Source organism: Salmo trutta, chromosome 36, assembly GCF_901001165.1.
Source record: "Salmo trutta chromosome 36, fSalTru1.1, whole genome shotgun sequence".
In the NCBI taxonomy this organism is placed as follows: Eukaryota; Metazoa; Chordata; class Actinopteri; order Salmoniformes; family Salmonidae; genus Salmo; species Salmo trutta.
This window is the reverse complement of record NC_042992.1, coordinates 21,425,003-21,447,681: the sequence shown is the minus strand read 5'-3', so window position 1 is coordinate 21,447,681 and position 22,679 is coordinate 21,425,003. Positions and strand designations below refer to the sequence as shown.

Here is a 22,679-nt window from a genome sequence, read left to right as displayed (position 1 = left end):
TGATCTCAGGTGCATCCTGTTTCCATTGATCTTCCTTGAGATGTTTCTACAACTTGATTGGAGTCGACCTGTGGTAAATTCGATTGATTGGACATGATTTGGAAAGGCACACACCTGTCTATATAAGGTCCCACAGTTGACAGTGCATGTCAGAGCAAAAACCAAGCCATGAGGTCGAAGGAATTGGCCATAGAGCGCCGAGACAGGATTGTGTCGAGCCACAGATCTGGGGAAGGGTACCAAAAAAATTCTGCAACATTGAAGGTCTCCAAGAACACAGCGGCCTCCATCATTCTTAAATGGAAGAAATTTCGAACCACCAAGACTCTTCCTAGAGCTGGCCGCTCGGCCAAACTGAGCAATCAGGGGAGAAGGGCCTTGGTCAGGGAGGTGACCAAGAACCAAATGGTCACTCTGACAGAGCTCTAAAGTTCCTCTGTGGAGATGGGAGAAACTTCCAGAAGGACAATCATCTCTGCAGCACTCCACCATTCCGGCCTTTATGGTAAAGTGGCCAGACGGAAGCCACTCCTCAGTAAAAGGCACATGACAGCTGCTTGGGGTTTGTCAAAAGGCACCTAAAGACTCTCCGACCATGAGAAACAAGATTCTCTGGTCTGATGAAACCAAGATTGAACTCTTTGGCCTGAATGCCAAGCGTCATGTCTGGAGGAAACCTGGCACCATCCCTACGGTGAAGCATGGTGGTGGCAGCATCCAGTGGTGTAAAGTACTTACGCAAAAATACTTTAAAGTACGACTGAAGTATTTTTTGGGGTGTCTGTACAACACTACATTCCTAAAGAAAAGAATGTACTTTTTACTCCATACGTTTCCCCTGACACCCAAAAGTACTCGTTACATTTTGAATGCTTAGCAAGACAGAAAATGTTTCAATTCACACACTTATCAAGACAACATCCCTTGTCATCCGTACTGCCTCTGATCTGGCGGACTCACTAAACACAAATGCTTTGTTTGTAAATTATGTCAAAGTTTTGGAGTGTGCCCCAGGCTATCCATAAATTTAAAAAAAACAAGAAAATTGTGCCGTTTGGTTTGCTTAATATAAGGATTTTTTTCATTATTCGTACTTTTACCTTTACTTTTGATACTTACGTATATTTGTGCAATTCTTTTACATTTACTTTTGGTATATTTAACACCAAATACTTTTAGACTTTTACTCAAGTAGAATTTTACTGGGTGACTTTCAATTTTACTTGAGTCATTTTATATTAAGGTATCTTTACTTTTACTCAAGTATGACAATTGGATACTTTTTCCACCACTGGCAGCATCATGCTGTGGGGAAGTTATTCAGCGCCAGGGACTGGGAGATCAGGATTGAGGCAAAGATGAACGGAGCAAAATACAGAGAGATCCTTGATGAAAACCTGCTTCAGAGCACTCAGGACCTCAGACTGGGGCGAAGGTTCACCTTCCAACAGGACAACAACCCTAAGCACACAGTCAAGACAAAACAGCAGTCTCTGAATGTCCTTGTCACGGGTGTCGTAGGGATTGGACCAAAACGCAGCGGGAATATGTATACCCATCTTCTTTTTTATTGAAGAAGGAAAACAAAAATAACATGTATACAAAAACTACGACGAAACAGTCCTGTAATGCTACTAGGCTATACAAAGAACAACTACCCACAAAAACCCCATGAAAAACACCCCTACTAACTAGGACCTTCAATTAGAGGCAACGAGGAACAGCTGCCTCCAATTGAAGGTCAAAACAATAAACTAGACATAGAAATAGAAAAACTAGAAAATAGAACATGGAAATACAAAACATTGAACACAACCCAAAAACCCCGACAACACAAAACAAACACACCCCTGCCACGTCCTGACCAAACTACAATAACAAATAACCCCTTATACTGGTCAGGACGTGACAGTACCCCCCCCTCCCCCCAAAGGTGCAGACCTCGGAAGCACCTCACACAAAAAATAAACACAAAAAAATAAACCCCAAAACCAAAAAATAATCCTAACTAAAGGGAGGGAAGGGAGGGTGGCCACCGTCACCGACTGTTCTTGTGCTACACCCCCCCTCCCCAACCTCCTACTACGGAGGTGGCACAGGCTCCAGCCTTACTCCCCAACCTAACCTGTCCACCCCTGCTAAATGCTTATTATATTTTACCCCTTCCGAAGTCTCTGGGCTATGGCGCATTGCTGAAGACCTCGGGCTGATGCGCGTCGCTGGAGACCTCGGGCTGATGCGCGTCGCTGGAGACCTCGGACTGGAGGGCGACTCTGGGAGCTCCGGACTGGAGGGCAACTCTGGGAGCTCCGGACTGGAGGGCGACTCTGGCTGCGCCGGTTCTGGACTGGAGGGTGACTCTGTCGGTTCCGGACTGTAGGGCGTCTCTGTCACTTCTGGACTGTGGGACGTCTCTGTCAGTTCCGGACTGTGGGACGTCTCTGTCGGTTCCGGACTGTGGGCCGTCTCTGTCGGTTCCGGACTGTGGGCCGTCTCTGTCGGTTCTGGACTGTGGGCCGTTTCTGTCGGTTCCGGACTGTGGGCTGTCTCTGTCAGCTCCGGACTATGGGCCATCTCTAGACGGGTCACTATCGCCGGAAGCTCTGGACGGGGCACTGTTGCCGGAAACTCTGGACGGGGCACTGTTGCCGGACACTCTGGACGGGGCCCTGTTGCCGGACACTCTGGACGGGGCACTGTTGCCGGACACTCTGGACGGGGCACTGTTGCCGGACACTCTGGACGGGGCACTGTTGCCGAAAGCTCTGGACGGGGCACTGTTGCCGAAAGCTCTGGACAGGGACTGCGCACTGAAGGCCTGATGCATGGGGCTGGCTTAGGAGGCGCCAGACTAGGGACACGCACCACAGGGCTAGTGCGAGGAGCAGGAGCAGGACGAGCTGGACTGGGCTGACGCACTGGAGGCTTGGTGCATGGGGCTGGTACTGGAGGTACCAGACTGGAGACACGCACCCCAAGGCTAGTGCGAGGAGTGGGAACAGGACGTACTAGACTGGGCTGACGCACTGGAGGCCTGGTGCGTGGTTCTGGCTTTGGAGGCGCCAGACTAGAGGCACGCACCTCAGGGCTAGTGCAAGGAGCAGGAACTGGATACACCGGGCCATGAGTAGGCACTGGAGGTCTGGAGCGCACCTCCTGCACATCCCGTCCTGGCTGGATGGTAAATGTAGCCTGGCCACGCTGAGGAGCTTCCACCGATCGCACCGGCCTTTGAATGCTTCTTCTCAATACAGTGCGCATTTCCCCATAGCTCGGTGCTTTCTTGACTCGTTGCTCCCCATAATAAGCATGGGCAGTTGGCTCAGGTCTCCATCCTGACTCTGCCCAACTCCCCGTGTGCCCCCCCCAAATAAATGTTTTGGGGATGCCTCTCTGTCTTTCTTAAATCCTCCATAGCCCTGGATAAACTCATCCTCATCTCCTTCCATGTCCATCCCTCTTCCTGTTGCTCCTTCCTCCGCTGCTTGGTCCGTTGGTGGTGGGTAGTTCTGTCACGGGTGTCGTAGGGATTGGACCAAAACGCAGCGGGATTATGTATACTCATCTTCTTTTTTATTGAAGAAGGAAAACAAAAATAAACACGTATACAAAAACAACGACGAAACAGTCCTGTAAGGCTACTAAGCTATACAAAGAACAACTACCCACAAAAAAACATGAAAAACACCCCTACTAAATAGGACTTTCAATTAGAGGCAACGAGGAACAGCTGCCTCCAATTGACGGTCAAAACAATAAACTAGACATAGAAATAGAAAAAATAGAAAATAGAACATAGAAATACAAGACATAGAACCCAACCCCAAAACCCCGACAACTTAAAACAAACACACCCATGCCACATCCTGACCAAACTACAATAACAAATAACCCCTTATACTGGTCAGGACGTGACAGTCCTTGAGTGGCCAAGCCAGAGCGTGGACTTGAACTCGATCGAACATATCTCGAGACACCTGAAAATAGCTGTGCAGCACCATTCCCCATCCAACCTGACAGAGCTTGAGAGGATCTGCAGAGAAGAATGGGAGAAACTCACAAAATACAGGTGTGCCAAGCTTGTAGCGTCATACCCAAGAAGACTGTAATTGCTGCCAAATGTGCTTCATCAAAGTACTGAGTAAATAATGCTTACGTAAATGTAATATTTCAATATGTTTATTTTTTTAGCAATTTGAAAACATTTCTAAAAAACAGTTTTTGCTTTGTCATTATGGGGTATTATGTGTAGATTGATGAGGGGAAAAAACTATTTCATAAATTTTAGAATAAGGCTGTAACGTAATAAAATGTGGAAAAAGTAAAGTGGTCTGAATACTTAACGAAGGCACTGTATATTATGTCAATTATGTATATTATGTTATTATATTATGCATATTATGTATTTTATCTGGTGTGTTTTGTTTCCTGTTTGGACCCCAGGAAGAGTAGAGTCTAATTGGGGATCCTAATAAAATAGTAAATACTAAAGGTTTGAGAATGTCTGCTGCCAGTTCCGAAGTCTTTATAGACGCTTATATAAGAGCATGTGGCGATAAAGACTTTAAATATTATTGTAATGTCCTTAACCCAACACTGAGTGACCTTGTCAAGAGATACAGACCTCTTGGTGTAATGGTTAAAAATACTAAATTAGGTTTTATTGTCACTTGTTAAATCCACTTCAATTTGTGTAGATGAAAGAGATGAGAAAGGTTCATTCTTAAAACTACCTCCATACTTCCATTATTTTTTTCAACCGGTACCAGTTATCTTCAGGTGAGTCCCGTGACACTGCTGGGAGTTGTCGAGCAAAACGGAGAACGTCATCGTGTTTGTGAGAATCACCCCTTTCCACAGTGGGGAAAGGGGTGATTAGTTTGTGGCCAAAACAGTTCAGATGCTACAAACAAAAGTTGGCACATTGACGGTTCCGTGGGGCCTCTAGGGGCCGTAGACCACCATCTTGTTCATGAGCATCTCATCTTTCCATAGAGTGGTCATATAAGTTTGCAGGTCAGACGTTTTCGTGAGAAGACCGATTTTTGGGATGTCTCATGGTCTGACAAACACCACTGTAGCTTGGCCACTTTCCACCACAGATATCTGTAGCTTAAACTGACAGATTTTGATGGGGATTTTTTTGTGTTATGTTACTTAGATTGAAGCACCGGTGCAGCAATAGACTCTAGAGAAGGATTTTTAAGCCTTGAGACAATTGAGACATGAATTGTGTATGTTTGCCATTCCGAGGTTGAATGGCCAAGACAAAATATTTAAGTGCCTTTAAACGGGGTATGGTAGTAGGTGCCAGGCGCAATGATTTGAGTGTGTCAAAAACTGCAACACTGCTGGGTTTTTCACACTCAACAGTTTCCCTTGTGTATCAAAAATGGTCCACCACCAAAAGGACATCCAGCCAACTTGACACAACTGTGGGAAGCATTGGAGTCAACATGGGCCAGCTTTCGACACCTTGTAGAGTCCATGCCCTGACGAATTGAGGCTGTTCTAAGGGCAAAAGATGGAGGTACAACTCAATATTAGGAAGGTGTTCCTAATGTTTTGTACACTAGTGTTAAAACACTTCCTAGTGTTAAAAATACTTTATAAGGTGTTATTGCATAACACCATTGGTGTAAACTATATGTACTTCCTGGTGTTAAAATAATATATGAAGTACTATTGCATAACACTCAAAGTGTTAATTCCCTAATATTGACAAAGTGTAACATCATCAGCACTAAGAACAGTATTAATTCAACACTCAAAAGTGTGGACCTGTATAGACACTGGGCCAGTGTTCAATTTGACACTGGAGATTTTGCTGTATAGGGTACACTTTCATGATAATAGAATAATTTTTGCTGGCCCTGGCATCAACAGATTTCTGCCTATGCCACTGCTCTGGGGTACCATCCATCACAGCTGTTCAGATTCAGATGTCCTGGAGAGTCTTGTGTACCCAAATATACCGTCCCCAGTGGACAAGAGCTGGCCCATACAGTTCCCTCTGTTGTCAAACTGGGTTATAGTCACCAGAAGGGTAGGGGCTGTGTTTGGGGATGACGCACATGTTTCATTTAATTGCAGTATTTGGTTAGCTGTATTTTAAACGATTTTACATTTTTTGCCTGTTTCTTTATTTTAAATCCTTTCTGGAGGTGTTAAATTGTCCTCCCTTGCAGCATCTGGCTGTAAACATGAGGTAATGAAGAACAGATGAATGATTCATTAATTAACCATCATTAGCTAGTTGCCTACTAAACAGCCTCTCATAATACCACTGTTCCTGCCTGGCCTAGTTACTAGGCCTTCTCAACTCTTCACAAGGATGACCTAGCTAGCACCCATTCACATGCATGCGTGCACGCACACACACTTACGTAGTCGCTGGCCCACAGGTAGCCATAAGCTCTAACACACACACACACACACACACACACACACACACACACACACACACACACACACACACACACACACATATATACACCCCGGGGCGTTTTGACCTTCATCTCGGCACCCGGCTGACCTATTTAGACGTGTTTAGAAGTCCCCCAGGTGTGGATAACCAATGAGAAATCAGCGCCTACTTTATGCTAATCAGGCTGGTGTTCAGCGCTCCCTGAAGCGAAGACAGCAACGCTGCTATCCTCTGCTTTAGTGTCTTATTACCAGAGCGTTCATTTCCCATGAATACAAAACATGCTCTGAAGGGTCAGTTGGTGAGATAGTTCTGCGACCCAAATGGCACCCTAATCCCTATAATAGTTCACTAGTTTTGACCAGGGCCCTTGTCAAAAGTGGTGCACTATAGGGAAAAGATTGCCATTTTGGACGGAATCTCTTATTCCGCCTTTAGATTCTCTCAATGGGAGAGGGAGATGGCCTATGGGGGAGAAAAATGCCAAAAGTATTATTTTCTTTTTCCATGTCGTTAAAGTTATGAGAACGTGAAGCAGTGACTTTCCAAGTGGACAACTCAAATAAATTTCACTTTGAGAACAATGTGTTTGACACATGTGTTCTGTTCTTCTCTTTCATCGTTTCATAAGTATAGTGAATAGTGAGTCAAGACCAGTCTCCTTTCAACTTGATAAGTTCAGCAAATTCCTGAAAATGCATCACCTACATTTACAGTAATAAAAGACCATCACATAGTTGGTGCTATTGTTGGTAAACCTTTACTCAAGCGTAGTCATAAAATGATTTATTATTTACTTTATTACCACCGTATCTTTACTGTCTCTGTGTCCTCCTGTTAACAGAATGAATATTACTGTAGGTTGGACTTCCTGTGGAGGGACAAGTTCAAGAGAGAGTGTGAGGAGATTGAGACCATGGAGAACCTCAACAGGGTTCTACTGGAGAACGTTCTACCTGCCCACGTCGCAGAACACTTCCTGGGACGCAACTGGAAGAACGAGGTGGGGCAACGACCATTCACAGAACATAACCTTGAGAACTCAGAACCACAGAACAAAACAAATTCTTATTCTAGAACTCTTTCTAGACAGGGCTGGTCCCTGCTGTTCTGCCGCCATAGGCGAGACCAAAAAATGCTGCCCCGCAAAACTAGAATAGTCCCAGTAAGCAGACGTATTTTCCTGACATTGAAGTTAGGTTCAATTTAGGTTCTGAATGAAAGGTGAAAAATAATTTCCGTATATTTAAATATTTTATTTTAGGACGTTGGAAAGGCATATTCTCCGGACGCTGAAAAATACTTATTTTCCAGATGTTTAAATCAAGTTAATGTTCAGTTCTGAATGAAAGTTTAATTATTTTTTTATTTCTAGTCTTCTATGTTTGGGCCAAATCAAGGCTGGTCAAGACCAGACAAAATCTGAACCAAACATATCCGTGGATGTGGAAATCAAAGCCGGTCCGGAATTGCACCAAAAAAATACGTACAAAAGGCGTCGGCGTCGATCCGTGCTTACTGAGGTGTAGCCTACAGTGTTGTCTGAAATTGACTTTTATGAATGCCCATCTATGTGGTAAGCCTACTGTTTGTAAAATACAAAAAAAAGACATCCGGACAGGACCAAAAACAGACGTCCAAAAGACATTGGCTCGTGCTCATCTAAAAAGCCCTTATGCCACTGGTTGAGAGAAATTCTCATTGTTTTTGGGCAGAATTAAGTGAGGATAATGTGTTGTTGTTGTTTGAGGTGCATCTTGGCCAGTTTAGTTCAGAAAATGCCTCCCTCGTCAATCTGCCACCATAGGTGGCCGCCTAATCCTGCATAATGAGCGGGCCGGCTGTGTTTCTAGAAGACACAAAATAAATGCATTCTAGAACTAACTTTAGAACCACACATTCTAACCCTATTTTGGAATTGCACTGATCCATTCCACTGACCTGTGTCTGTGTGTTTGTTTCTCTAGGATCTGTACCACCAGTCGTATGAGTCGGTATGTGTGATGTTCGCCTCCATTCCAGACTTTAAGGAGTTCTACACAGAGTCAGACGTCAACAAGGAGGGCCTGGAATGTCTCAGACTCCTCAACGAGATCATCGCTGACTTTGACGAGGTGAATTACTCTGTCCTCATTGGTTTCTTATCACTTCTGTCACACATCTGTGTAGGAACAATAAGGAGGCCTGCATCTTGTGACCATATCATATCCATACCATATCAGAGAGATAGTTAGGAACAAGTCCATGTAAAGCTTTGTATGTTAGCAGTAAAACCTTGAAATCAGCCCTAGCCTTAATAGGAAGCCGGTGTAGAGGATAGCACTGTAATATGATCGATTGTTTTGGTACTAGTCAAGATTCTAGCAGCCGTATTTAGCACTAGCTGAAGTTTATTTAGTGCCTTATCAGGGTAGCCAGAGAGAGTAGAGCATTGCAGTGGTCTAATCTTGAAGTGACAAAAGCATGGATTATCATTTCTGCTGTCACGGTTGTCGTCGGTGAAGGAGGACCAATACGCAGCAGGTATGTGTATGCTCATCTTGAGATGTATTAACTTCCAAAAATGAACGTACAAAATAACAAAAACAAAAGAACGAACGAACAACTACAAACAGTCTGGCCAAGCAAAGCTCAACACAGAACAATCACCCACAAATACCACACACAAACACACCCTACTATATGGGACTCTCAATCAAAGGCAGATAGACAACACCTGCCTTCAACTGAGAGTCCCAACCCCAATTAACCAAACATAGACATACACTCACTAGACTCCACATAGAAATACTTAAACATAAACCAAAACCCGGAATTACTAAATCAACCACCCTTTTAACAAAACACACCACCCTGAACCACAATAAAACAAATACCCTCTGCCACGCCCTGACCAAACTACAAAAACAATTAACCTTATACTGGCCAGGACGTGACATCTGCATAATTTTTGGACAAAAGGTTTCAGATTTTGGAATGTTAAGAAGATGGATATGTTTGTCAAAAGAGAGATCAGGGTCCAGAGTAACACTGAGGTCCTTCACAGTTTTATTTCAGACGACCATCAAGTGTCACGTCCTGACCAGCAGATGGAGCTGTGGTAGTAGTTTGGGGGTCAGGACGTGGCAGTCTTGTGTGTGTCTTGTGACTCCTAATCAGGAACAGCTGGGAATCGTTGTTCCTGATTGGGAGTCATATATGTAGGAGTTGTTTGTCACTGGGGTTTGTGGGTGGTTGTTTTTACATTGCGTTTTGTATGCCTGTAAGACTGTCACTGTGGTGTTTATTGTTTTTTCAGTGGATGCTCTACTCCTTTTTTTGAAAATTAAAATATGAGTATCCACACTTCCGCTGCGCCTTGGTCCTCCTTACAACAGCACGAAGGATTTTGTGACAGAACCACCCACCTACACAGGACCAAGCAGCGGAAGAAGGCTGGCGAGGACTGGGAGACCGAGAGGCACCCCCAATAATTTTTTTAGGGGGGGGCACAAGGGCTGTGTGACGGGGCAGGAGCTGCCCGCCAGTCAACAGTCGTCAGAGCTGCCCGCCAGTCAACAGTCGTCAGAGCTGCCCGCCAGTCAACAGTCGTCAGAGCTGCCCGCCAGTCAACCATCTCCAGAGCTGCCCGCCAGTCAACAGTCACCAGAGCTGCCCGCCAGTCAACAGTCGTCGGAGCTGCCCGCCAGTCAACAGTCGTCGGAGCTGCCCGCCAGTCAACAGTCGTCGGAGCTGCCCGCCAGTCAACAGTCGTCGGAGCTGCCCGCCAGTCAACAGTCGTCGGAGCTGCCCGCCAGTCAACAGTCGTCGGAGCTGCCCGCCAGTCAACAGTCGTCGGAGCTGCCCGCCAGTCAACAGTCGTCGGAGCTGCCCGCCAGTCAACAGTCACCAGAGCTGCCCGCCAGTCAACAGTCGCCGGAGTGGCCAGACTGCGCTGAACTGCCGGAGTGGCCAGACTGCGCTGAACTGCCGGAGTGGCCAGACTGCGCTGAACTGCCGGAGTGGCCAGACTGCCCTGAACTGCCGGAGTGGCCAGACTGCCCTGAACTGCCGGAGTGGCCAGACTGCCCTGAACTGCCGGAGTGGCCAGACTGCCCTGAACTGCCGGAGTGGCCAGACTGCCCTGAACTGCCGGAGTGGCCAGACTGCCCTGAACTGCCGGAGCGGCCAGACTGCCCTGAACTGCCGGAGCGGCCAGACTGCCCTGAACTGCCGGAGCGGCCAGACTGCCCTGAACTGCCGGAGCGGCCAGACTGCCCAGACTGTCCCGAGCTGCCAGACTGCCCAGACTGTCCCGAGCTGCCAGACTGCCCAGACTGTCCCGAGCTGCCAGACTGCCCAGACTGTCCCGAGCTGCCAGACTGCCCAGACTGTCCCGAGCTGCCAGACTGCCCAGACTGTCCCGAGCTGCCAGACTGCCCAGACTGTCCCGAGCTGCCAGACTGCCCAGACTGTCCCGAGCTGCCAGACTGCCCAGACTGTCCCGAGCTGCCAGACTGCCCCGAGCTGCCAGACTGCCCCGAGCTGCCAGACTGCCCCGAGCTGCCAGACTGCCCAGACTGCCCCGAGCTGCCAGACTGCCCAGACTGCCCCGAGCTGCCAGACTGCCCAGACTGCCCAGACTGCCCCGAGCTGCCAGACTGCCCAGACTGTCCCGAGCTGCCAGACTGCCCCGAGCTGCCAGACTGCCCCGAGCTGCCAGACTGCCCAGACTGCCCCGAGCTGCCAGACTGCCCAGACTGCCCCGAGCTGCCAGACTGCCCAGACTGGCCCGAGCTGCCAGACTGCCCCGACAGCCAGGAACGGCCTGCACCTGAGCCACCTCCAGGATAGGTGGGTTGGGGAGGGAGGGTGTAGCACAGTGCCGTCGGTGACGGCAGCCACCCTCCCTTCCCTCCCTTCCCTCCCTTATTGTTTAGGGTTAGTGTTTATGGGTTTTGTTGGGGATATTGTTTGTTGGTGTTTTTTTTGTGGTTAGGTGCATTCCGGGGTCTGCACCTTGAGGGGGGGTACTGTCACGTCCTGACCAGCAGATGGAGTTGTGGTAGTAGTTTGGGGGTCAGGACGTGGCAGTCTTGTGTGTGTCTTGTGACTCCTAATCAGGAACAGCTGGGAATCGTTGTTCCTGATTGGGAGTCATATATGTAGGAGTTGTTTGTCACTGGGGTTTGTGGGTGGTTGTTTTTACACTGCGTTTTGTATGCCTGTAAGACTGTCACTGTGGTGTTTATTGTTTTTTCAGTGGATGCTCTACTCCTTTTTTTGAAAATTAAAATATGAGTATCCACACTTCCGCTGCGCCTTGGTCCTCCTTACAACAGCACGAAGGATTTTGTGACATCAAGATTAATTCTCAGATCCGACAGCAGATCTCTTTGTTTCTCAGGACCTAGAACTAGCATCTCTGTTTTGTCCGATTTTAATAGAAAAACATTTAATGCCATCCACTTCCTTACGTCTGAAACACAGGCTTCCAGGGTAAGGAATTTTGGGGCTTCACCAAGTTTCATTGAAAACGTGTGTGTCGTCTGTATAGCAGTGAAAGTTGAAATTATGTTTCCGAATGACATCACCAAGAGGTAGCATATACACTGAGTATACCAAACATTAGGAACATCTTCCTAATATTGAGTTGCACCCCCCCATTTTCCCCTCAGAACAGCCACAATACTTAGGGGCATGGACTCCACAAGGTGTCGAAAGATTTCCACAGGGATGCTGGCCCAAGTTGACTCCGATGCTTCCCACAGTTGTGTCAAGTTAGCTGGATGTTCTTTTGGTGGTGGACCATTCTTGATATAGACAGGAAACTGTAGAGTGTGAAAAACCCAACAGCGTTGCAGTTCTTGACACAAACCGGTACGGCTGGCACCTACTACCATACCCCGTTCAAAGGCATTTCAATATTTTGTCTTGCCCATTCACCCTCTGAATGGCACACATACACAATCCATGTCTCAATTGTCTCAAGGCTTAAAAATCCTTCTTAACCTGTATCGTCCTCTTCATCTCAACTGATTGAAGTGGATTTAACATAAGGAATCATAGCTTTCACCTGGATTCACCTGTTCAGTCTATGTCATGGAAAGAGCAGGTGTTCTTAATGTTTTGTATACTCAGTGTATAGGGAAACATTACTGGTTCTGAAACGGAACCTTGAGGAACACTTACCATTGATTTGTCAGAGGACAAACCATCCACAGAGATGAACTGATATCTTTCCGACAGATCTAAACCAGGCAAGAACTTGTCCGTGTAGACCAATTAGGGTATCCAATCTCTCTGAACGAATGTGGTGATTGAGGACAGACTCAGAGCCTTGGTCTGACGCCATTCAAATGTAATTTACCACCTTCACGACTGCGGTCTCAGTACTATGATGGGGTCTAAAACTAGACTGGAGTGTTATGTATACATTATTTGTCTTCAAGATGGATGTGAGTATCTGAGCAACAGCTTTATTTTGTATTTATTTTTAGGAATGGGAGATTCGATTACAGGCTGATTTAGCTTTTTCAGGAGAGGCTATATTACTGGCTCTTTTAGTGAGTTTGGTACACATCCGGAAAATAGAGAGCCGTTTATTAAATTCAACATAGGAGGGCCAAGCACAGGCAGTAGCTCCTTCATTAGTTTAGTTGGAATAGGGTCCAGTAGACAGCTGGAAGGTTTAGAGGCCATGACTATTTTCATGAATGTGTCAGGATTCAAAAACTCAAGTGTCTCCATTGATCTGAAGTCTTGGCAGTTCTGTGCAGATTCAGGACAACTGAGTTTTGGAAAAATACACATTTGCAAAGAGGAGTCTGTAATTTATTTTCTTGTGATCATGATATTTTCATTGAAGATAAGTTCATGAAATCATCACTGCTGAAGTTCACTTCCATCCTCACTTTGGGATTGCTGCTCTCTCTCTCTCTCTCTCTCTCTCTCTCTCTCTCTCTCTCTCTCTCTCTCTCTCTCTCTCTCTCTCTCTCTCTCTGTGTGTGTGTAATAGCTGCTGTCCAAGCCTAAATTCAGCGGGGTGGAGAAGATAAAGACTATTGGCAGCACCTACATGGCTGCTACTGGGCTCAACGCTACACCTGGACCTGAATACACCCAGGTACATGACACACACACACATGCAGTGAGGGAAAAAAGTATTTGATCCCCTGCTGATTTTGTACGTTTGCCCACTGACAAAGAAATGATCAGTCTATCATTTTAATGGTAGGTTTATTTGAACAGTGAGAGACAGAATAACAACAAAAATATCCAGAAAAACACATGCCAAAAATGTTATAAAATGATTTGCATTTTAAATTATAGACGGATCCTTTCTTTATCAGTGGGCAAACGTACAAAATCAGCAGGGGATCAAATACTTTTTTCCCTCACTATAACTGTAGGGATAAATGACCTTTCTCCTCTCAATGACAGTTCATGGTGTGAATAGGAGAAACAGAAACCCACAGAAATGATCAAACTCAGCTACAGCATCAACCCACCTCCAATTACAGTTGTAGAGCTATATGGTGGTGCTAAACAACACTCTCTGTCATCCCTTCCCTCTCCTTCTCCCTCTCTCTCTCTCTCCTTACACTATCTTTCTCTCTCAGGAGCATGACCGTCAGTACATGCACATTGGCACCATGATGGAATTTGCCTTCGCCTTGGTCGGGAAACTAGATGTCATCAACAAACACTCCTTCAATGACTTCAGGCTACGAGTTGGTGTGTGTGTGTGTGTGTGTGTGTGTGTGTGTGTGTGAGAGAGAAAAAGAGAGAGAGAGAGAGAAAGATACAGTCTGTCTTACATGGGACCTCTAACCCCTCTTCCTGGTTGTGTCAGGGATAAACCATGGTCCGGTGATTGCGGGGGTGATCGGAGCGCAAAAGCCTCAGTATGATATCTGGGGGAACAGTGTTAATGTGGCCAGCCGGATGGAGAGTACTGGGATACTGGGGAAAATACAGGTAATCGATTCATACATTTAGAATACAGCTACACTAATATTAATGCTAAAATAATACTAGCTGCATGCAGTTTTATGTTGTACCACTAGTGGTCGCTGTAGAATTAGGTCAAGGTTAATGAATACGGTATACAGGTACGGAGATGACGTCATGCAAATGTAGATATATAATAATACAGAACTATACAGTATAAAAGCCACTCTTTCGACTATTATTCTTTCCTGATGAAGTCTTTAGTTATTAATATAAAATATTACATTTACCACAGAGATCCTATTAAGAGTTCAATATGGAATTCTATGGAATTTTCTGCCTACATGTGATTTGTGTTTTCGCTGCTTCCAGGTAACCGAGGAGACGAGTCGTATCCTGTTGACGCTGGGCTACATGTGTTCATGTCGCGGCATCATCAACGTGAAGGGGAAGGGAGAGCTCAAGACCTTCTTCGTACACACAGAGATGACCAGATCACTGTCGCAAGGGACTGTGATGCCTTGAACATCATACACTGAGCAATTTACACACACACACACACACACACACACACACACACACACACACACACACACACACACACACACACACACACACACACACACACACAAATGGACTTACATACATACAAATGGACTTGCACCCACATCAGGGCTTCAAACCGGTTCAGTGAACCGAATCGAAAACCGGAAAATAACTAAATTTGTCAAGGAACAGAAACGGAACCGGGAACAAAAGTGATCCAAATTGTTCCGGAACAAAACCATTATTTTAAAAGCATGGTAAGCGATTAATAATGCTATTTTACGTTACAGGCATTTTTTTCTAGTCCCACAAAAAAACACAACAAAAACTTTACAAGCGTGATTCAGAAGATAGGGAGAGAGAATTTGTATTAGCTAGAGAAGAATGGATCAACTTTTTCAATGCTAGTTAAGGATACTGTAACAACCCTGGGTTTATAAGCGAGGATATCGACTCTGCCGCTTGAGCATGCTTTTGCGGCACAGTCGATAGTGCGCTGGACTTTGGGCTAGAAGGACGTTGGTTCGAGACCTGCTCCCTGCCTGTTTTATTACAATACTATAGGCCTGATTATCACCTTTTTGTTGAAATTATTAAACCTTACAAAAATGTAAGATGTGTTTTTAATTCTGGTGGCACTTGTCAGTTAGCTAGCTAGCTCAAGCTTGTTAGCTAGTTAGCTCAAAGGACATTCAATATTTCTCCATAGAAGCCCTCCGCCTAGGTATAATTATGTGAACCTAATTCAGATAATGCATGTCATAATAACAAGATGCCCTGCGCTTCAAGCCTCCTCAACCCTATCTTGCTCTCTTCCCACCCACAAAATTTCAGTCGCATCTTGCGCCATAGGCTACACTTGTCTGTCCATCACGCATGGAAACAACTAGCTTGCCTGCTCTATCCGCAATGATTGGTAAAGTAATTTAACGAGCTAAATGTAAAAAACGGTGGATTTCACAGGTTAAAAAAGGAACCGAAAGGAACGATATCAACCTGTACTTTTTGCTTTGAACCGGTTCAGAAATGTATTTTGCTGGTCGGAACAGTTTAGCGGAACAAAAAAAATGGTGGTTCTGTTCAGAATGAAATAATTGGAAAATAACTTTGGTTCCAACCCGACACACATACATGCATGCACAAATACAGCACATACACACATACAAGGACTTATACAATCACACACACACACACACACATTCAAAACTGCCTGCTGTAATAGAACGTATCTATCAAGACTCTTTGTTTACAACAGTAACACCAGACCACTTCATCTGAACCAGACAGAAGGCAGACAGACAACATTTAGAACAGACAGAACAACAGACAGACAGACAGACGGCTGTACATACAGTATTACCTGCATCGTCCCTCCTTAGCTGGTTACAGTAGTGGCTGGACTTCATAGGTTACAGTCGTCCTTAGATGCTGATCTTAGGTCAGTTTTGCATCCCCTTCCCCCCTGTGTTTAGGATAAGCTGATCCTAGATCTGTGCGTAACGGCAATTTCTAGCTTTAGTGGATTTCATTGGCTGCCCGAGTGGTTCTGTGGTGCAGTGCAGAGACGGATATTGAGAGTCTGTGTCAGGATTCTAGTCAGAGCCATCTTGGCACCAATAGTCCTTTCACCATTACAGTACTTTTAGTCAGAATAGAAGAAAAAAAATTGGTGCCAACATGAACAATAGTTTGCCAAACCTTCTATAGCTAACCTATCTCTATGGCTCTGGAGCAGAGTTTCTGTCAAGCAAAGAGCAATGTACGTGGACCTCAAGAGCAGCCGGGAATCAAGAGCTACTGGACTTTTGTAAGAAAACCAAAAAACTATGTCAAGAACAGGAGAAGAATGTTTCCATGTTTTGACGGCATCATTTTCTTACTCATTAAAACCATTTGTATTTAAGTGAACCAATGTGCCTCCTGTCATTGAAAGTTGACTATTTATGATTGCATTGACAGTTCACAAAGTAGTTTGTAAAGAGGTATTTTGATCAAATATTGTACTTTATTATGTATGTCACAAATATGTGGGCCATAATGTATACAGTTACAATCTTTGTATTTTAAAATATGTAATCTGATTTTATAATATATATAGCTATATATATATATATTCGTTTTTTTTAATATATAATCTTTCCTTGAATATATCTCTATTTCTAGAATGATCTATATCTTTAAATATCTTTACTACTCAGCACCACACTGACTGTATCAGTTGGGTGTGTTGTTGTGCCCATACATATTCACATTGATAAAACCATCACTCTCCCTCCCTCTCCCTCCCTCACTGCTCTCACTCTATCTCTGGTGTTGGGAATACGGACTTCCTCACACAGGAACTACTGATCCGTATCCCTCCTCAAAATTGCGTGTGATCCCATTTTTCCTGAAGAACTCGGTGTGGATGTGAGAGATGCGGGCAAACTGCCTGCCAGGTTTGTAGAGGACAGGAGGCATGTGTCTTCCATACTCTGATGAGGACAAGACTGGTGCAGGTCTGGAAGACTCCTGAAAGAGAAGAGAAACAGGGAATGAGCTGAGAGGGAGGGTAAGGGTAATAAATATAGGAGAAAGAGACAGAAAGAGGATGATGGTGAATGAGAGAGAGCAGAAAAGGGGGAGAGCGGGTTAATCATTTAGTTGTTCAACACCTTACCAGACACCATTACACAGCTTTACACCCATACAATTATATATATTATCTCTGTGTTTTACACCTGTAATTGGAGGTGGCTTGATGCTGTAGCTGAGTTTGATCATATCTGTGTGTTTAAAATTGATTTCCTCCAGTTCACACCATGAGCTGTCACTGAGCGCAGAATTACTCTCAGAAAGGTAAGACTTAACTTTACTGTAATTAAACCTCTCTACAGTGAGTGCAGCTCATTCACTTTACAAGTGTGTGTGTGTCCACTCACTTAGCTAGTCAACTTCTCCACTTTCACTGACTCAGAAACTAGACCCACCACTGGTGCTGCTTCCTACCTGACAAGCATAATGACTCTGACATAGTTTCAGCACAGAAAGTGTTGGGAAACTTCCACCTCGCTAACAACCACCAGCGGCATACAGTGACAGCCAGCTGCTAGCTGTATTTACTCCCATAACAACCTGTTCACATATGGCTTGTCGGCTAGTGCAGATGCTGCCACACCTGCTGCTGGTCAAACAGACTGTCAACTGGGAAAATGTACGACAAGTTCCATGAAACTACAAAAAATATAAAATCAAACTTTGTTTGTCACTTGCGCCAAATACAACAGGTGTAGACCTTACCGTGAAATGATACAGCTAGATTTGGTCTGGTTTAAGGCTATTCAAATGTAGCTGATAGGAATTGTCATAGGCAGAGATCTAGGGACTTGAACTCTGGTTTCAGAGTGAGTGCCATGAAGGTCCAAACCCCTTGGTATAGATAGGCTAGTTATAGCACACTATGGTTTAAGTACACATCATAGTGGTGGTCATAATAACCGTATCAGGGCATACAGGGAGGCTGCTACACCACTTTACCCTCCCCAAATCCTAACACCACCTACTTAGATCAGCGCAAGAGCAACAGGTGTTACTGTACAGATGCCATATCTTAATTTGACCCACTTTCTCACAGCAGGAATTTAGTCCTGCAGCAACAGGGAATCTGAATTATTATGTGGATTACAATACATTTAGATTTTTTTTGTAGGGGTTGATACATTTTTCGTTTGGGCAAATCAAGTCTGAAATGTTAAAGTGGAAATTAGAAGCCTTTTTAGACATTGAATACATTTGCATTTCCTGCAGTACTGGAAAATTCCTGCAAAAACAGGATGATCAAATTAAGATACAGCACTGTAGCTAGCTAGTTACCTCTGAGTACAAGTCTAGTCCCCTGCTGTTGGAGTGCTCTCTATCGTCGCGGTGTAGTTTGCTGTCATAGCCCTCCGCCCGCCGGTATATGCAGTCGTATAAGGATACCTCCCGTGCCTATGGAATATTGGATCATTATAGGTTGGTGTGTGTGTGTGTGTGTGTGTGTGTGTGTGTGTGTGTGTGTGTGTGTGTGTGTGTGTGTGTGTGTGACAGAGAGGAAGATGGAGAGAGAGAGACAGACAGACAGACACAGAGGGGGGACGTGGAAGACAGTGGGATATAACGTTAGTAATGATATAGCTAGCCATCTAGCTGTTTGTTACAGTAAGAGGTGTGATAGATAGAGAGTGAGGGTGAGGGAGTAGTCTTGAAAACCTGACCGTAGGCAACACAGTGACGTCTCTGTGTTGACTCAGGTCGGGTTTTCAAGACTAGTCAGGAAGAGAGAGGGAAATGTGAAGTGAGAGAGAGCCCAGCTAGAACATAACGTTCTGAGAACCATATGTCTCTTAAAGCTTGGTGAGAGCGTGGTTGTCCTATGCTTATTTTGCATACAACCTTCCCACAGCGTTCTGGGAATGGTGCAGGATAGTTGTTTGGCTTTGGAACATTCTCAGCACATTAAAGGAACTTGACAAAATAATGTTATTTTCTTGATATTTCATTACTTTAACAGAACGTTTCCTTGAAGTTCAAACATGATTACATTTAATGTAATTTTTGCTAATGTTCTAGGAAAGTTCTACAACTGGTTTGACATTGGGAATGTTCTCAAATAGTTTAGAGAACGTTTGAAACAACGTTCTTCTGTGGGAATTTCAATACTTCAGCATAACGTTTCCTTCAGGTTTCCTCATGGTTCTATTTAAAGTAATGTTCTCAAATTGTTCCGGGAACATTAAGAAACAACGTTCATCTGTGTGAATGTCAGTACTTCAGCATAACATTTCCTACAGGTTTCCTCATGTTTCTAGATAAATTCATGTTCTTATTCATGTTCTTAGAAACAACGTTCTTCTGTGGGAAATTTCAATAAAACACACAAAAAAAACATTAGTTACATCAAAGAACTTCCTAAGAATGTTCTAAGAATGTTATTTAAAAACATATACATCACAGGAAGTTGGTGGCAGATTAATTAGGGAGGACGGGCTCATGGTAATGGCTGGAGCGGAATTAGTGGAACGGTATCAAATACATCAAACAAATGTCCGTGTGTTTGATGCTATTCCATCTGCTCTGTTCCAGCCATTATTATGAGCCGTCCTCCCCTCAGCAGCCTCCACTGGTATACATTATGTTCTCAATGTCAACAAAACTCTCTCTACCCTCCATCTTGTTACGTGTGTTCAGGTGTGTTGGCCGTACCCACTAATTGGCCACACCTGATCTGACTGAGTTCTTGTGTCCTTTGAAATGGGGTCTGTTTGAGTAGACTAAAACGCTTTGGTTTCGTTTGTAATTTACTCTACGCCAATTTCAGAGCACTCATCTGAGTGTGCTAGAGCGCAGAATAACTGATGAATTTACGAACGCACAACACTCATTGAATATGACCGGTGTCAGTAAATGTTGGCAAAAATGTTTTATTAAATTGTTGCCAGCACCACAGTTACAGTCACTAACACCCTTGATAACATAAAAACAGCCTAACTAGCTCTGCTAGGGCGAGTAAAATCATCAGAGTGAGGTGTTCTCTCATTTGTGCCAGTTAACTTGGGTGCTTGACTGCCGTTGTGAGGTCAGAACGCTCTTAGGCCAGTGTCCAGTGTGCGCTGTGAACATTCCAAGAGCAAACCACTCTGAATTTACGAACAGACAATTTGACAACACTCTGAACTTAAGAATGCCTCAGAGTGCACTCTGACACACTGGAAACAATTTACGAACGCACCCTTTGTATGAGTAGAAAAAAACATGGCATGCTAGCTCCATCCTGGTGGCGCAGTCGACAAATTCCATGGATAGAAAACAGAAGCTCGTGTAGGTTTGAAATCTCACTGACGCAGTCACAATAAAAGAAATATTTTAAAAAATGTGTTTGCATGATTAATGAATAAGCAAATTAATTTCCATGTGTCCTATCTGTGCTTGGAGTTCAAAACAGTTAACCCAAACTAACCTAGCGTAGGACCCCCTATTATTGGCATATTCAACAGCATTTAAGAAATATATTACCTTCAACAGTGTTATCTTGTGATCAAGCCATCAATGTTTTGTGATAATTGGTGTCATAAAAATGTTAGCTAACGGGTTAGCAATTAGCATGTCTGACATTTCAGTGGAAATACTACTATTATCAGCTTTTTGATAAGCGGTTTAGAAAAAGAAATACGTCCCGTATTGTCAGCATACGGTCCCCAGTTATTGGCCACCTTACTATTTTGTTCAATTGCAAGATATATCCGTTTAATTTTGTTCAAAAAAGAGACAGCAACCTCATATCCGAAGTGTTTACTAGATAGTTAACGAGTTGACTAGACTTCCAGTCAACTTGTCATTGCGTAGCCCGGTGCGCCCTCCTGTAGACTCTTAAAAATGGTTCTTCACCAACAACTTCTTCAGTGTTGTAACCAAATGTCTCACTTTTTATTTTACAGATTCATCTTATGTTTTGAGAAAGTAGATAACAGTTTAATACTAACATTGAAATGAATATGAATAATTTAGGTTAATATGTGTATATTAAATGATGTGTCTATCGCACAGCCGAATTTTACAATATACAGCGTGTCCCACAAAATGTGTGTATATATATATATATATCACTTTTTTGAAAACTCTGAAAACCTATCTTAACTTACATAAATTGCAATGAAAATCGGTGGTCAGGTAGCTGGAAGGGTGTCTTTAGTCGCAAAACGTACCGTTATTTTCCAGTCCATTTAAATGTTGAGTAGAGGTGATTTAATTCTCTAACAGCTAGAGAGTGTCCGAAGTTAGGGGTGTCCGATGTTGGGCGAAAATTAGCTAACAGTCTTATTGAACATTTCAGTTAAAGTTTTAAGGAGGTTATTCAAAAACCTCAAAATAACCTAACATTTATGTTCTCAGAACATTAAGAAAACCTCCCAGTAAAACATCCAGGGAACAATAATAAAACGTTCTCAGAACCTCCCTGCAACATAAAATGAACGTTCCCAGAACAGGCAAAATTTTCACACTTCTGTTCTCAGTCAGGAAACGTATGGCTTTGTTCCCAGAACCAATTGGAAACCAAAAAGGTACATTCCCACAACTTCTAAGGAACCAATTGTGCTAGCTGGGAGAAAAGAGAGCGGGGGAGAGAGACAAAGGGGTTAGAACGAGAAAGAGAAAAGAGTGAGAGGGACACACAGAGAAAGAGAGAGACTGAGAGGGAGAAATATAGGTTTTCTAGCTAGCTATTTTAGCTAAGTAAGTTAGCTAGCCGTTCGCTAGCAAGTAGCAACCACCCATACCTTGGAGTCACTGTTGTAATAGGTTCTCTCTTTTGGTTCAGTTCGTCTTGGTGGAATGTAACTATACACAGATATTGTCGAAACTGGTTTTGTTTTCGATTGAAGTAACACATCCATCCTATAGCTATCTATGTAAATAAAAAATAAAAAAACTTTCTACACCTAAAACTAGTTTAGCTTGGTAAACAAAAAATAGCTACCAGTGGCGTCTATGGTTGCTAAGATACTAATCCAGTGCTTCTGCGCACTAGGAACACACATCTCTGTACTTTCCTAGACTGCGCAGCCACACTTACTACTGCAATAATATACATTTTGCTTTCTTTTTTCTTCTCCGTCATCTGCATTTAATCAATCTGAGAACTAGTTAGTTGAAAGCAACATGGTCGTATATGCACCTTTTCAAAATGCCCATTAAAAATGTATTACACACTAACTGATATTAGGCGTATACCAACTCTTCTAAAAAAATAGACAGT

General features: G+C 44.0%; 2 protein-coding genes across 3 annotated transcripts in view; one reads left to right on the top strand and one right to left on the bottom strand.

Annotated features, from left to right (window-relative positions):
• LOC115175633 (adenylate cyclase type 2) overlaps window positions 1-16,813 on the top strand; it is an 85,099-nt gene extending 68,286 nt beyond the window's left edge. For both annotated transcript variants that reach the window (XM_029735035.1, XM_029735036.1), the window contains exons 20-25: window positions 7,272-7,430; window positions 8,395-8,541; window positions 13,425-13,532; window positions 14,029-14,143; window positions 14,262-14,386; window positions 14,732-16,813. In XM_029735035.1, coding sequence (XP_029590895.1) covers window positions 7,272-7,430; window positions 8,395-8,541; window positions 13,425-13,532; window positions 14,029-14,143; window positions 14,262-14,386; window positions 14,732-14,884 — 807 coding nt within the window. In that variant the 3' untranslated portion in view covers window positions 14,885-16,813. The remainder of the gene's footprint in view (window positions 1-7,271; window positions 7,431-8,394; window positions 8,542-13,424; window positions 13,533-14,028; window positions 14,144-14,261; window positions 14,387-14,731) is intronic.
• A 151-nt stretch (window positions 16,814-16,964) lies between these two features.
• On the bottom strand, window positions 16,965-22,426 carry cfap90 (cilia and flagella associated protein 90). Its single transcript, XM_029736078.1, has 3 exons — window positions 22,201-22,426; window positions 18,758-18,874; window positions 16,965-17,416 (listed from the first exon to the last, which is right to left on the bottom strand). The coding sequence occupies exons 1-3, from the start codon at window positions 22,315-22,317 to the stop codon at window positions 17,237-17,239; spliced, it is 414 nt and encodes a 137-aa protein (XP_029591938.1). The 5' UTR covers window positions 22,318-22,426; the 3' UTR covers window positions 16,965-17,236.
• Window positions 22,427-22,679: the final 253 nt, after the last annotated feature.

What these genes read in the sequence shown, in the direction of transcription:
- cfap90 (XM_029736078.1), bottom strand. Translation starts at nt 22,317, where the DNA reads ATGGATGTGTTACTTCAATCGAAAACAAAACCAGTTTCGACAATATCT. An exon ending in ATTACAACAGTGACTCCAAG is followed by an intron (nt 18,875 to 22,200) that starts GTATGGGTGGTT and finishes AATATTCCATAG; the next exon opens with GCACGGGAGGTATCCTTATA. An exon ending in GACTAGACTTGTACTCAGAG is followed by an intron (nt 17,417 to 18,757) that starts GTAACTAGCTAG and finishes CTTCTCTTTCAG; the next exon opens with GAGTCTTCCAGACCTGCACC.